This window comes from Rhynchophorus ferrugineus, unplaced genomic scaffold (assembly GCF_030347505.1).
Source record: "Rhynchophorus ferrugineus isolate W39M unplaced genomic scaffold, kcgeb_rfMv2 rfM11, whole genome shotgun sequence".
Classification (NCBI taxonomy): Eukaryota; Metazoa; Arthropoda; class Insecta; order Coleoptera; family Curculionidae; genus Rhynchophorus; species Rhynchophorus ferrugineus.
Genome location: NW_027472590.1, coordinates 3,588,775 through 3,605,956, shown reverse-complemented (window position 1 = coordinate 3,605,956; position 17,182 = coordinate 3,588,775). Strand labels below are relative to the sequence as shown.

The following is a 17,182-nucleotide window of genomic DNA, read 5'->3' as shown; positions in this document are numbered from 1 at the left end:
TTTGCATCATATTCTAATGCAAATCGGTAGCTATTTGCATATTTATGTAATAGTTAGTTGCATTTTGTTGTCGATTAATGTATAAGCAGTTCAAGATCATTCCGAGTTAATAGTACACGACAAAACGTGACCTGTTGTACATAAATTAATAAAATATGACGTGACTATAAAGTATTAGGTGTTCATTATATTTAGGAGAATATTTACTAGACATTTTGCATATTTTCAAAGCTTAGACTTTTGATGGCCTTAATAATAAGTTTAGGAAGGAAGACTTTTTAGTTATAACCTACAAATAAGTAAATTTATTTTTATCGGAAGGTATATTCAGCTGTGAAAGAAAAACCCGACACATATGTGAAATTTTCGTCCTAATATAGATCAACAATATTCCAGATTAACAAGAATCGTGTATGCTCTCTTTATAAGATATTTATATTCGCAAGTCTCACGCAGCTTTTTCAGATTCCTAACATAAACATCGATTAAAGCATTTTTAATTTATATTAATTCAATTAATTTGATATCTGGTGAACTCAGAGCTGCTTAGAAACATTTTTCTCGCTTAAAAACTGGTAGTAATTAATAAGGTTCTGGAGATTAGCCATATTTGTTCTCTTTAATCTATTATGAGATAAACATGATTAACTTTATAAATTATGGTCGAATATCGACGACAGGATAATCACTAGTATATACCATTTCCTGAAGAGGCACTTACATTTCATTTGATGGTAGATTTCTGGTGATCGTGGCTTCAGTTTTATCTCCGAACCGATAATAACCAAAGAATCCTATGCAGGTGTACAGACACACGACTACTATCATCGCCGAGTTCAGAACACCATGACAACCGAGGAATTTCGGTTTCACCATCGAGTTCTCCACAGGCATGATGGTTCCTATGCCTTCCATCGCGAAGAGCACTGTGCTGAAGAAAGACGGGATACCTGAAGCGCAAGAAAAACAGTCAAATTCCAAAAAACTCTAGTTTAAAATATTTTCACCTTGTAGGTTGGTGTACAGGTTTCTATCCGACACTTTAACTTCGGAAATGTTGGAGAAGATGTAGTAGAGCGTGATTCCAAACGCCACCACCATCATACTGTTGGCTACGAACGAAAATGGCACCATATGCTTCAGTTCTCTCACTTGGCAACAGACAATCAGAGGGATCAGTATCATCAGTTTGAAATATTGGTCCCAAGTTTCCGTTTCGGGAAAATAATATGAAAACAACTAAAAACAAAAATATACGTATAAGGTCAGACACGACTATTAGTCTGTAAATAACAAGAAGTGATTAAAATCAAGGCTCCTGTGGTCAGGGTTAAGATGAGAATATGTAAATGATGGTATTAAATAGTATAAAATCGGCAAATTACTCACCTTAGTCATTGACACGGTTATAAACACTATGTATACGGCATTGCCACAGTAATACGTTAAAACCAATGCAATTTCCACAAAATTCCTGAAACGACAAAATATGTGTTGAAACAAATTTATATCATAAACATTTCATGAATATTAAACGAAAAATATCCGGCTTTTTGATCTAATTTGCACCTAAATTCTGTTAATAAAAAGGATAATAATGAAAATGTCTCTTATTTACTGATCATTTCTAACTTAATTATACTATTATTGTAGTCCAAAGGCCAAAAAAATGAAAATATAGCAATTGAACTGTTTGTTTTGATATTTCTCTGCGTATAATAACAGTTGTCCGTTTAGTAGTATTCAGTTATTTAGTGTACACAGGCTTGAACGATTTAAAAATTAATAGGGTTCAGTATTGACCGCTGAACTCTTGGCGATATTCAAAGCTTTATGCTACGTCTCAATACAATCCTTCAAAGAATGTCTAATCCTGACCGACTCCCGAAATGCTCTCAGTTGTTTCCTGGAACAGAAGTTCAACCATCCCCCGGTCACTGACTCACTGTCAATTATCCGAACCCTCTATCTGAATGGGATCAGGACAAGTTTACTGTGAATTACCCTTACCCTTAAATCAGCAGCCTCATCTCCCCTAGCCATCACGGATGTTTGTGCCTATGCCGACCTTATCCCATTCGTTTCTTGTTTCACAAATAACGGTACAACGTCGTTGGACCCAAGAGGCCAACCACAACAGGCTTTTTTCTCCTCTCCTCACGTCCCCTTCGTCACCATGCCATAGCTTTGAATCGATTGACACAGTCCACTGTCGTTTCTCGCACGGTCACTTGATGACTTCGAGCCCGTCTGCTCACTGTGAGTTTTATCACCGTGCCTCTATTTCAGTTTACCACATATTGAATGACTGCCCACGACTCACCCAGATTAGAACTAAGTATATTTTGAAATTGTAGACCATTTGTCTTTGACTCTGGTGCTTGTTAAAGCTCTGAGCTGGTCTTTCCTACATAAATCCCGGAAACGGTTCACGGATGAGTCTCCGAGTGCCTGTTCGGTATGTTCAGTCCCTGATCTCTAGCTTGGCCATTTTCTTGGGCGCCAGCGTTTTTCTCCTCTTGGCTGCCATTCTTGGTATCCCTTTCCTCGAAATCAATCACCGTTTCGGCCCAAACGTTGATCCTTGTGAGTTTCCTCATGGACTATCCCGTTTACGTTTCTTAGCTGGTAGTTCCGGTCGGCTGTCCGATGTCTGTTTCGGGCATCCACCCTTTTTCCAATTTCGCATATCTCCAAGATATGCGTAGTGTCTTCTGATCTTGTGCGACACTCGCAGAGTCCATCGGTCTCCTTCAGTTTAATTCTGCATATTTCCGTGGCCTGTCATCTGTTGCATAGCCTTCCTACTCAGTCCCATGTTTCCTGTCCATACTTGTTGGCAGTATTTGTAAAGGGTTCTTCCTTTAATGGATTGCTCCCAATATATTTGCCACTTTCTTTCTACCTCTCCTTCTTTGATCCTATTGATGGTTCTGGTGCTGATCCATCCGTGGTTTTCCAGCCCTATTTCTTCCTTTCCGGTGGCTTCTCTCGCGAATCTGTCCGCGGTTACCATTTCCTCCATTGTCATTCTCCGGCACCATCTTAGCGATATTTCACTGCCGATTTTCTGCAAATCTAGCAAGGTTGTTTTGATTTGCAGTATGTCCTTGTTTCGTGTGTTTGCGTGCTCGGCCCACCATATGGACATCCCACTATCCGTTCGAATGGTGATTGGTCCCAGGAGGCTTCTGTCCTGTACCAGTTCTATGGCTTTCTATACCGCCACGAATTCCGCCGCTCTGGAGCTCGATTATATTCTAGAACTAAGTATAGACTCCAAAATTTTAGAAATGCCTTAACAGGAGAAAATACAGACAGACTCCTCGGATTTCTACGAGAAATCCATTTTCTCCATAGAGTTTAACCTATGCTAAGTTTAATGTTATTGACCAAATAACCATTACCACTTCGGTACGGGTGTTGATGTGTGCTCTCTGGATAGAACCTCTATTTCGTCATGGTTGTGTTTGTAGTCCTGTATTTGTGTTCATTTTTAAATTGTATATACACTATTTATTTATTAATTTATTATATACACTTTATGTCTGTCCCCGTCTCCTTTAGATCAACACCGTACTATTGTATAGTCGCGAAATGACGACACCCGTCAAAGCAACAAAAAAATTAACGACAAAGAACAATTTGGAGCGTCACATAAGTTCCAAGGCGATGAATTAAAAGTATCAATAACATTCAAATAGATTAGCAATTGATGAACCAAATATTTCCAAACTTTTACACGCAATAGAAATGATAAAAAAGAAGAGGGACGTTTCTATATCATGATTTTATTATTAGAAGGTGTATTCCTTTAATATATCGTAACTAGTGATGAGTAGTCGATCTGCTACGATAGCTTCAAGTTCGAAATGTCATGGGATAGTCCGGAAAATCGAAAAAAAGTGAAATATTTTTATTAATTACCTCCTTGTTTTATCATCCTTGTTTGTTCCTATCATCCTTGTTTTTTTTTTAACACGGAATAACCATGTTGTCAAAATAACAGGAAAAAGGTTTTAGAAAATGATGAAGAATATTTTAATTAATATATAATATTTTTTAAATAAATGCCCTTTTAAAATAAAAAAGGATCTAAATATATAAACATAAAATACAAAGCACGTACAATACAAGATATTGTTCATTAAAAACAAATGTATTAATTACCCTATTATTACGTGAGCAAATTCAGACATAATTGCATCTATGATACAAACTACTAGAATGTCTTGAATACAATAGATTACTCCTACAAAACAAACAGCATAGAACGTGACCTCTGGTATTTACACGAACATTAAGCAAATAAGTATATAAAGTTAAGTTTTCTACATCAAGCCTTTTACTGCACAACAGTTTATCATCACATTGCATCGTAGCCTGAAAGTAATAAACTTTGTAAAACGCATTCAATGTAAATATATATAACAATAATAAAGAGTAAATTCACTAATGATGTTATGTCGATCAAAACACAACGGGATGTTTGACGTAACTATTTATTTGATTGTATATACCACCGGTTTTGGCCTTGTACTTAAAATGGGTTTTTTTTTCAACGGTTCGAAGAATCGTATTCTGTTTTCATTGCCATACGGTGCCCTTTCAGTTGTAAATAAAAAAATTACCTAACCCACCGGGAATTCGAACATTGTAAACAGCAAATATTATAGAACAACAGCCGTGCTATTTTAAATAATGATTTACTTTGAAACAAGTTACAACAAAAACAACTGTACGAAGACTGTAAACTACAGTGGGATTAGTTTAGTACGAGGGTTTATGTGTGGGATTTCGAAAAACAGAATGACTTGGAATGTCTGGGCATTATTTCGACGCAAAAGGACATTGTCCTGTTCCAAATTGTGGAAAAAAGTATGTCCTTTTCTCGTTCAACTCTCCTAGTAATTGTGTAACAAGCAATTGGTGTGGTTGATTTCGAATGTATCTCGAATGAAATGTGTCTTCAGGGCCGCTTTCCCTTCTATTATATAATCATTTAAGTATATCTTTCTGGAGTATCCACAAAAACGCAAAAACGTATCAATATGTTTACAATAAAATACTGTAACAATATCAAATGTTTCAACTTCGAAATAAAATTTCCTAACAGGACAATTGAAAAGTCCCCGGCCTACCATAGTAAAAAACTTTTTTTTTGGCAAAATTAGTTTTTTTTTATTCAACATAATTTCCTTCAAGGGTGATACACTAATTATAGTGACCCTCCAATTTTTCGATACCATTGTTCTAGTACGATTTGTCCTTTGCTTCAAAATAGGCCTCAGTTTCGGCGATCACCTCTTCATTCGACGAAAATGTCTGTTCACCGAGCATTCTTTTGAAATGTGAGAACAGAAAATAGTCGCTGGAGGCCAGATCTAGAGAATACGGTGGATGAGGAAGCAATTCGAAGCCCAATTCATGGTTTTTTGCCATCGTTTTCACTGACTTGTGACACGGTGCATTGTCTTGGTGTAGCACCACTTTCTTTTTCTTCAAATGCGGCCGTTTTTCGGCAATTTCGTCCTTCAAACGGTCCAATAACGCTATGTGATAGTCGCTGTTGATGGTCCTTCCTTTTTCAAGGTAGTCAATGAAAATTATTCCACGCGCATCATAAAATACAGACGCCATAACCTTGCCAGCCGACTGTTGCATTTTTCCACGCTTTGGAGCGGGTTCATGGTGTGCAGTCCACTCGGATGACTGTCGATTGGACTTTCATCCATTGTCACATATCGACGTAAAAACTCTACGCTTGATGGTTTATTACGCTTGATCATCTTCAAACACTGCTTCGAATCATCAACTCGTCGTTGTTTTTGCTAAAAAGTGAGCTCGCGCGGCACCCACTTTGCACAGAGCTTTCTCATACAAGACTTAACAACTCTTGAATTATGATTGATTTTTATGATTTAACAAGAATTTTAAAAAAATTTACGACGAATTAAAAGATAAATGGCAATCATCAGTGAAAGGTAACGTATTGATGCAAGCTATCCCATAAATCACTTCCTTATGACCCGCGTCACCATCTATTATGTCGACATAATATGACTAATTGAAAAGTAACGAATGTTGAACTATATAAATACGTTAGCGATGGACATTTTACTTTGCTAACAAGGACTTTGCGGACATCGTGTGTGAGCGTGAGTAATATCCAGCGTAGATTAGAAACTTTATTGCAAAATCTATATATACATAATAACGACAGACTACCGGATGTCGTTGACAATTACCAGTACCGTTGTCCTCATATTAAAACAATAAACAGGTCTTTTTGGAGAGCCGTTAAAATATATCGCTCTCTATATAGGTTCGGTTCCATTATCATCACCAAAAAAACCTCAGATGCCATAATAAAATGTTGTAGTATAATATATAGTTATTATTAAAATAATCTCTTTAATTTTCAGCAACAAACAAGATGTAATTTTGCTCTTATCAATCAAACTTTATAAGCGTGATGTTTTAGTTAAATAGTATGTCAAGCATTTCCCCATTATCAAGACCTTAGGCTGCTAAAACATGTCATTGTAAAAGAGATTAAAAGTTTAACGTGTCGATAATTTTTCTACTATTAAAATAGGTGTTTTACTGGTTGTCGGAATTAATTAAATCTAATCTATCAAAAAAATACGTTAACTATCTTTTATATATTAATGGGTTTAACGCAAATTTTGCCTCCTTTTTATAATTTTTTGGCCTAAAATGTTTGTTTGTTTTTTTAATATATTTTAAAGTCTCCTTTTACCAACTGGGGGTTTATCTGGACTGGACCTATAGTTTAACGCGGGCTCCGAGCCACGGTCCTCGGCCTACCGACTGGTGAGTGACCAACTTAGAAATCATCCTAGAAGACATCCGGTCTTACCCAGCCTGGTTACTGGAGTGACTGGGATCATTTTCCTTGTCGGATTTTGCACTCTTGCCCCAACAGAATTATCAGTTCCCACGTGGGACATAATACAAGGTAGAAAGAAGTAGATAAACAAAAGTCATAGAAAGCAAATTAAATATGAGCTATTTGCAAGGGTGAAATCGAAGAGTGGAATAAATAAGCAAAATATAAACGATGCAATTTTATTTAAAAATTTAGGTAACTACATTAGACTTTTAATCAGCCTAATATATCTATTGTATTTTTTTGCAATATATGCTTTAGGTGAGAAATACGGATAAAAATATAAATACTACATGGATACATAAATGAAGTAAGGAACATATGTAGCAATTATAATCGCCATCGAAAAGATAATTAAATGGTTTTTTATTAAATTTAAGAAATATATTTAATTTTTTTGATAATGTCTATATATCGGTCAAAAAAATATCGATATATCGATATTTTTCGACATCCCTAGAAGGAACAAGTAAGTGGATCTATTACGATGGTTCCAAGAGCAAAAAGTTACGACTTAGTCCAGGAGACCAGAATGAAATTGTTACTGCAGATATTTAGGAATATCAAATCAACAAAATGAATATGCATTATTGTAAAAGGGACCGTTAATTTTAAGTAACTTTGCAATAGTTGGAAAGGAATATACTGTTGCATATGAAATAATGAATAGATTAAGAACTACAATCGTACCCAGCGTACTTACCGGACATAGCGTCTTTTGATTGCCATTTGTTTAGACCGATTCAGCATGTTTTGCTTTACAAACAATTTCGAAATGTTGAGGAAGTTGGATCGTGGGTAAACCAACATCGACATTTTGTCAGAAAGATGCTAAAAAGTTATAGAAAATTATGTAAAATATTTGGACTAATATATATAGTACCAATTTTTATCATTTTTTTAAAATAGATTTTGAGTGATACTCAAATTTTGAACAAGAATGGACCGTTTTCTGTATGATTTGAAAAAATTCACAGTTGCAGGTTATCTAGTATCTGGCAGGTTCCTATTTTATCATGCCCCAGCATTGGAGCTTTGTTTCCTTAGTATAAAAGTTCTATTTCGCATAACAGTATTTATAGATCGTAGATCACGAATTGAAATCATATAACCCAGCCCAAGGACTTAAGGAACTTGTCAATCATCCAGGAATTAATGGATTAGCTATTTCCTTTTGCAAACCATAGCATATGAGATATAAAAATGTGTTATGATAAGAAAACCTAATTATTTTCAAAGACCTTTAACTATTGGCAGTTTGTAACGCAAATTATAAAATTAAAAGCTTGTATTATTCACATTGTATATATATATATATATATATATATATATATATATATATATATATATATATATATATATCAACAGATATGCGATATTTTTCGACATCCCTAGGAGGAAATTACGATAAATTGAAGAAATAATGAATAACTTTTTTATTGTTTGAATTGTGTATCAATCATTGTATCAATTATCATAATTCAATCTGATATTAATTATTACGAGAGTAAATAACAGTGCTCTTAAATATTTTTACATCCTGTTTGTTGAGTATATGAAATACATTTTAATCCTTCTGTTTTTTTGTTAATGTTTATCTAAACCTTGTAGAATGATTACAAATTTTTGTTCTTGTCATAAAATCATAATTATTAACACTGTCCGTTAAAACTCAGTCATATACACAATTTTAATGTCAATTTATTTATTATTTCACAAATTTTGCGGTTACAAACATATATAAAGATTCTTTGTATATATATCATATATATATATATATATATATCATATATATATATATATATATATATATATATATATATATATATATATATATATATATATATCATATATATATATATATATATATATATATATATATATCGTATATATATATATATATATATATATATATATATATATATATATACGATATATATATATATATATATATATATATATATATATATATATATATCAACAGATTTTCGATATTTTTCGACATCCCTAGGAGGAACAATTACGATAAATTGAAGAAATAATGAATTACTAACAGTAAATTTGTAAACACTTTATAGCATTACTACATATCACCGGCTAATATTATAGGATATGTAACTGTATGACTTTTTTATTGTTTGAATTGTGTATCAATCATTGTATCAATTGTCATAATTCAATCTGATATTAATTATTACGAGATTAAATAACAGTGCTCTTAAATATTTTTACATCCTGTTTGTTGAGTATATGAAATACAGTTTAATCCTGTTTTTTTTGTTAATGTTTATCTAAACCTTGTAGAATGATTACAATTTTTTGTTCTTGTCATAAAATCATAATTATTAACACCGTCCGTTAAAACTCAGTCATATACACAATTTTAATGTCAATTTATTTATTATTTCACAAATTTTACGATTACAAACATACAGAATATGACTTTTTATTTTTTTATAAAGGTTCTTTGTAACTAACCTTTTGTTATATATAAACAAACATGAAAAATACACAGTAATTGAATTAGCGTTTATTAAAACTAAATTTCCAGTACTAGTTTTTAACAAAGAAACAATAAAAGTTCTTGTATATGACACTAGAATAGCGGCAACCAAACATACACTTGAATATGCTATACTTACTTTGCGAACCGTGCCCAACTTCTTATTGGTTTCGGTCCCTGTTTGAAAACCTCCTCCGCTGTGTCTGCAAATCCCAAACTTGGCAGTTTTGCCCTGGAGCAAACTTTGTGCGATGCTTTTACCTACAAATAACAAGAAATATGTCGATCATAACATGTGGAGGTTGAACAATAGAGAAGTATTTATAGTCTAATACATATAACAACAAACCCATTATTACTAAGAGCTTTAAAAGTGCATGTTTAAATAAATTTCACGCCGTTAATATGCAATTCTTATCTGGGTTTTTAAGTTTTCAAGGTTTTCCACTAAAAATTTGTTCAAAACTTATCTCATACAGGTGTCCAGCTTGCAGTTATTGAAATTTGCATACAAAATAGTTCGAAAAACTATTTATTTATCAACAAATAAATACTCAGTACTAACAATAAGGTGCCTAAATAAATTTCTGTGTTTGATTAAAAAATGGTTTATTTAAAGTGTTCATAGTAGATCCTAATGATCTAATTACACTAAATACGTAGACTGGAATTTAAACTCATATTAATCTGATGCAAAACTGCCCTTTTGTCTTTCAAACTACATTTTAAGAATCAAATAAATATTTATAAATATATGATAAATGTTTTATAACTTCCAATGCTTTTGGGCATTTAGCTATTATTAACAGGTCAAATGAAAAGTCGCTAGCCCATCCTAGTACAACACATTTTTGTAGCAAAATTAGTTTTTTTTTATTCAACATGATTAACTCATTATAGCGACCCTGACTTATTCATCCCAGAAGACATCCGGTCTTACCCAGCCTGGTTACTGACGTGACTGGGGTCATTTTCCTTGTCAGATTTTTTTTCCAAATGCGGCCGTTTTTCGGCGATTTCAGCATTCAGACGGTCTAATAGCGCTATGTAATAGTTGCTGTTGATCGTCCTTCCTTTTTCAAGGTAATCTATGAAAATTATTCCATGCGCATCCCAAAATACAGACGCCATAACCTTTGCCAGCCGACCATTGCATTTTTCCACGCTTTGGAGCGGGTTCATCATGTGCAGTCCACTTAGACTGTCGATTGAAATGATGATGAGTGAAATGATGGAGCCATGTTTCTTCCATTGTCACATATCGACGCAAAAACTCGGGTTTATTAGGCATGATCATCTTCAAACACTGCTCCGAATCATTAAAAAACAGATATGGATTTTGTGGATTTTTTTAACGTTTTCGTCGGTAACAACCTCTTTTCGGCGTCCGCTGCTTTCATTGTCTTCGGTGCTCATTTCACCACGTCTAAACTTAGCATACCAATCCTTGATGGTTGATTTTCTTGGGGCAGTGTCCGAAAACTAGACATTCGACTCGACAAGCCAAGTTTCTGCTTCAACTGTATTTTTTCCCTTCAAAATGCAATCTTTTATCAACACGTGCAATTCCTTTTTATCCGTTTTTTTCACATTAGCAAAAGTTGCTTCACACAAAATACTATAATTCACAAACTAATGATCCGACAGCTGTCAAATTTATACACGCATCTTTTGAGGGTTAGGGCTAACTAAAAAGCAAATAGATTTAATTCTAGTAGCGCCATCTGTGTGTCAGGCCGGGGACTTTTCAATTGACTTGTTATAAGCCAACCCTCTTTAAATGGTTAATAAAACATTTGGCAGAAATTTTCATTCAGTAATTCCTGGAGTTTATCTTTCAAATCAATATAATCACCTTTCAACAATATTTTTTTTAGTTCTAAATGATAATATAAGTTATGATCCCTTGATACGTATTTGTTATATCATTGTTATTTATTCTTTGCCGAAAATATGAATACCAAATATGTTGCGAAATAAAATAGATTAAAAAATAACCTCAACTAAGTCCTCAGCACTTAATAATTGTTTATAAAAAAGTAGATTTTAGAAATGAGATGTAACATACGAGGTTAGGGGAAAAGTAATATCTGTTTTCTCATTTTTAGTTTGCATATCTGTAATAATATTTATTCAGTGAAGCCAAGCTGTGGCATTTTTGAAAGTCAGCATTCATTAGCCCATTTAAAATGCATTTTGCCAAATTAAGTGTTTAAGTGAACAATATTCAACACTGAACAAAATAAAATTGATTTTCGAATTCTGCGACCAACTTTTTGAAAATAAAATATAATAGACCTAGGAACAAAAACATTACGCACCATAAAAGAATAATTTAATTGAATTATAGAGTTAATGTCACCGTACACGTCACCCATCCTTTTTAAGACGCTTATTTAGATACATTTGAAGAACAAATCAGGGCCAGAAATAAAATCAACAACATTGAAAAAAGTGTCCGCAGATCAGATGAAACCTTGATCCGTTTTCTAAGCAGGCGAGAAATTACCATTTCAGTTCGGCCAATAAACGTGAATAAATGTCGAAAGAAAATTGCAAATGTTGGTCGTTGATTTACAGCCACTTGAGTCATAATTCGAATGGTTTATTTTCACTTTTACTTTTAAAGTTTACATCGCAAAATAACGGGTTTTTATTCGAAGTGTCGATGAACAATGAATAAATAAATAAGTAATTCGGTTTAAACGGTTTATTTGTTAATGTATGGCGTTGATGATCTTGACGTGTCAGTGACTATTTGATGATAATTAATATGAATACAGTGATGATTACAGTTTTTCGACACTCACTTCATATTCACTTCTCCCATTGCATTGGAATTCATTGGAATAATAATAATAATAACAATAAACTAATATAAAAGTAGAATATTACATTATATATATATATATATATATATATATATATATATATATATATATATATATATATATATATACCCTATTAAATACTAAATAGTATTTAATAGGGTATTTATCGATGTACAATGTGAATAATGCAAGCTTTTTATTTTATAATTTCCGTTACAAACTGCCCTTTGTTAAAGCTCTTTGAAAATAATTAGGTTTTCTTATCATAACACATTTTTATATCATATATGTTATGACTTGCAAGAAGAAACAGCTAACCCATTAATTCCTGGATGATTACCAAATTCTTTAAGGCCTTGGGCTGGGTTATATGCTTTCAATTCTTGATATATGAACTATAAATACTTTGTGTTATGACGAATAGAACTTTTAGACTAACGAAACAAATCTCCACAGCTGGGGCATGGTAAAACAGGAACCGTCCATATATTAGATGACCTGCAAGTGTGAGTTTTCAATTTACGGCCATTCAAAATCATTTTGTGGATTTTTTAAATGTTTTCGTTGGTAACAACCTCTTTTGAGCATCCACTCCGTTCACTGTCTTCGGTCATCATTTCGCCACGTCTAAGCTTAGCATACCAATCCTTGATGGTTGATTTTCCTGGGGCAGTGTCCGGTGTCTCGGCATCAAGCCAAGTTTTTGCTTCAACTGTATTTTTTCCCTTCAAAAAGCAATATTTTATCAACACGAAAGTCCTTTTTATCCATTTTTTTCGCAATAACAAAAGTTGCTTCACTCAAAGTGCTATAATTCACAAACTAATGATCCGATAGCTCTCAAATTTATTCACGCATCTTTTGAGGGTTAGTGCTAACTATGGAGTTAATATGAACTAAAGAATCGTAAATTTTTGTCTAATGCATAGGCAAAAAATGTGTTAGAATAATTTAACTAGAATGTTTAACCGACAATCTCCAACAATCGTATTAATATAAGCTAATAGCACCCGGAGGATAACGTACAGCTCGAGAAACATTATAAATTCGCGCTATTTTCGCTTCAGGATCCCTCGTAAGCTATTAAAACAGTTTCTAGTCGAACGATCAGATGTGCAAAGATCAAGCGTACTAGGGCATGCAATTATTTCTGATGAATGACCACGGAGTTTCGTTTTATTACGTCTGCATACTCATATCTTAACAGTTGTTCAATGTGAGCCCGTTACTTTCACCACAGGCCCACGAGCCAACATCTCAAGAGGACGGCTATTGGATACTATACCGCGCAAAGCGACACAAATTTACCGGAGTTAGGTTTTTGGTATAGTTTTTTCCTCTTACTTTCAAGTGTAAATAATATTTTTGGGTGAAAATTAGCTTGTTTTAGAAGAATCGCCTAAAAATGATAATTAAAACGGACGGAAGAAATATAAAATGTATTATGAAAGCAAAATTACATCAGCAATTATTTAAGTTTACAAACAACTAGTGACAGTACTGAATAGTAAGTTTTCATGACTATATAAACTAGAAAATCTCTCAAAATGTTTTCTCTCTTAATATAAAGTACTCCATAATTCATAATTTCTAAGATATCTGATATAAACAAAAATTCAAATATTTTTTGGAAAATACACTATTCAATGTATAGCTGAAATACAAAAAGTTTTCGTCATACCACCATCCGATTGTGCGTGAAATTCTCTATGATTCCTATAATTTTCATTAGCCTGCGATTATTTGAATAGATATGATAGAAAAAAAGCTAAACGTGACAAAAAATCACATATTTTCATAACTATATATATGAAAAAAGAGCCTATGTTTTTTATCTCTGAAATAAAGTTAAAACTCCCAAAATAGATCTAATTTTGGATGACAGAATTAAAAATCCAAATTAAACTGCTCCACAGAACAGAACATAAACAGAAATCTACATATTCTTTGAAAATAACCTTTTCATTGTATAACTATGAAACTATAGGTTGGATGAAAATCGTTATATCACCATTCGATTCTACGTAAAATTCTCTATAATTCCTGTGATGGTCTTTAAGCTGCAATTATTTAAATGGAAATGATAGTAAAAATATCGAAAATAGCAAGAAATCACGCATTTTCACGATTATATATATGGAAAAACGGCCAAAAATTTTTATCACTCGGATAACCTTAAAATTCTCAAAATACATGTATTTTGAGACAAAGGAAACGAGAATCTATGTTAAATTGCTTTGAATTTCATATTTTTTAAGTTTTATGGCATAAACAGAAATCCACATATTCTTCGAAAATACACTTTTCATTGTATAACTAAGAAACTATAGGTTGGATGAAAGTCGTTATATCACCATTCGATTCTACGTAAAATTCTCTATAATTCATGTGGTGGTCTTTAACTTGCTATTATTTAAATGGAAATGATAGTAAAAATATCGAAAATAGCAAGAAATCACGCATTTTCACGACAATATATATGGAAGAACGGCCAAAAATTTTCATCACTCGGATAACCTTAAAATTCTCAAAATATATGTATTTTGAGACAAAGGAAACGAAAAGCTATGTTAAATTGCTTTGAATTTCATATTTTTTAAGTTATATGGCATAAACAGAAATCCACATATTCTTCGAAAATACACTTTTCATTGTATAACTAGGAAACTATAGGTTGGATGAAAGTCGTTATATCAGCATTCGATTCTACGTAAAATTCTCTATAATTCCTGCGATGGTCTTTAACCTGCTATTATTTAAATGGAAATGATAGTAAAAATATCGAAAATAGCAAGAAATCACGCATTTTCACGACAATATATATGGAAAAACGGCCAAAAATTTTCATCACTCGGATAACCTTAAAATTCTCAAAATACATGTATTTTGAGACAAAGGAAACGAAAATCTATGTTAAATTGATTTGAATTTTATATTTTTTAAGTTATATGACATAAACAGAAATCCACATATTCTTTGAAAATACACTTTTCATTGTATAACTAAGAAACTATAGGTTGGATGAAAGTCGTTATATCTCCATTCGATTCTACGTAAAATTCTCTATAATTCATGTGGTGGTCTTTAACCTGCTATTATTTAAATGGAAATGATAGTAAAAATATCGAAAATAGCAAGAAATCACGCATTTTCAAGACTATATATATGGAAAAACTGCCAAAAATTTTTATCACTCGGATAACCTTAAAATTCTCAAAATACATGTATTTTGAGACAAAGGAAACGAGAATCTGTGTTAAATTGCTTTGAATTTCATATTTTTTAAGTTATATGGCATAAACAGAAATCCACATATTCTTCGAAAATACACTTTTCATTGTATAACTAGGAAACTATAGGTTGGATGAAAGTCGTTATATCAGCATTCGATTCTACGTAAAATTCTCTATAATTCCTGCGATGGTCTTTAACCTGCTATTATTTAAATGGAAATGATAGTAAAAATATCGAAAATAGCAAGAAATCACGCATTTTCACGACTATATATATGGAAAAACGGCCAAAAATTTTCATCACTCGGATAACCTTAAAATTCTCAAAATATATGTATTTTGAGACAAAGGAAACGAAAATCTATGTTAAATTGCTTTGAATTTTATATTTTTTAAGTTATATGACATAAACAGAAATCCACATATTCTTTGAAAATACACTTTTCATTGTATAACTAAGAAACTATAGGTTGGATGAAAGTCGTTATATCACCATTCGATTCTACGTAAAATTCTCTATAATTCATGTGGTGGTCTTTAACCTGCTATTATTTAAATGGAAATGATAGTAAAAATATCGAAAATAGCAAGAAATCACGCATTTTCAAGACTATATATATGGAAAAACGGCCAAAAATTTTTATCACTCGGATAACCTTAAAATTCTCAAAATACATGTATTTTGAGACAAAGGAAACGAGAATCTGTGTTAAATTGCTTTGAATTTCATATTTTTTAAGTTATATGGCATAAACAGAAATCCACATATTCTTTGAAAATACACTTTTCATTGTATAACTAAGAAACTATAGGTTGGATGAAAGTCGTTATATCTCCATTCGATTCTACGTAAAATTCTCTATAATTCCTGCGATGGTCTTTAACTTGCTATTATTTAAATGGAAATGATAGTAAAAATATCGAAAATAGCAAGAAATCACGCATTTTCACGACTATATATATGGAAAAATGGCCAAAAATTTTCATCACTCGGATAACCTTAAAATTCTCAAAATACATGTATTTTGAGACAAAGGAAACGAAAATCTATGTTAAATTGCTTTGAATTTCATATTTTTAAAGTTATATGACATAAACAGAAATCCACATATTCTTTGAAAATACGCTTTTCATTGTCTAAGAAACTATAGGTTGGATGAAAGTAGTTATATCACCATTCGATTCTACGTAAAATTCTCTATAATTCATGTGGTGGTCTTTAACCTGCTATTATTTAAATGGAAATGATAGTAAAAATATCGAAAATAGCAAGAAATCACGCATTTTCACGACTGTATATATGGCCAAAAATTTTTATCACTCGGATAACCTTAAAATTCTCAAAATACATGTATTTTGAGACAAAGGAAACGAGAATCTGTGTTAAATTGCTTTGAATTTCATATTTTTTAAGTTATATGGCATAAACAGAAATCCACATATTCTTTGAAAATACACTTTTCATTGTATAACTAAGAAACTATAAGTTGGATGAAAATCGTTATATCAGCATTCGATTCTACGTAAAATTCTCTATAATTCCTGCGATGGTCTTTAACCTGCTAGTATTTAAATGGAAATGATAGTAAAAATATCGAAAATAGCAAGAAATCACGCATTTTCACGACTATATATATGGAAAAACGACCAAAAATTTTTATCACTCGGATAACCTTAAAATTCTCAAAATACATGTATTTTG

General features: G+C 32.2%; 1 protein-coding gene across 1 annotated transcript in view; it reads right to left on the bottom strand.

The window, feature by feature from the left end:
* Positions 1 to 17,182, bottom strand: part of LOC143205101 (proton-coupled amino acid transporter-like protein pathetic) — a 33,262-nt gene that overhangs the window by 827 nt on the left and 15,253 nt on the right. The window contains exons 5-8 of the mRNA XM_076418178.1: positions 9,556 to 9,677; positions 1,390 to 1,474; positions 1,008 to 1,239; positions 722 to 950 (exon numbers count right to left, since the gene is read on the bottom strand). Coding sequence (XP_076274293.1) covers positions 722 to 950; positions 1,008 to 1,239; positions 1,390 to 1,474; positions 9,556 to 9,677 — 668 coding nt within the window. The remainder of the gene's footprint in view (positions 1 to 721; positions 951 to 1,007; positions 1,240 to 1,389; positions 1,475 to 9,555; positions 9,678 to 17,182) is intronic.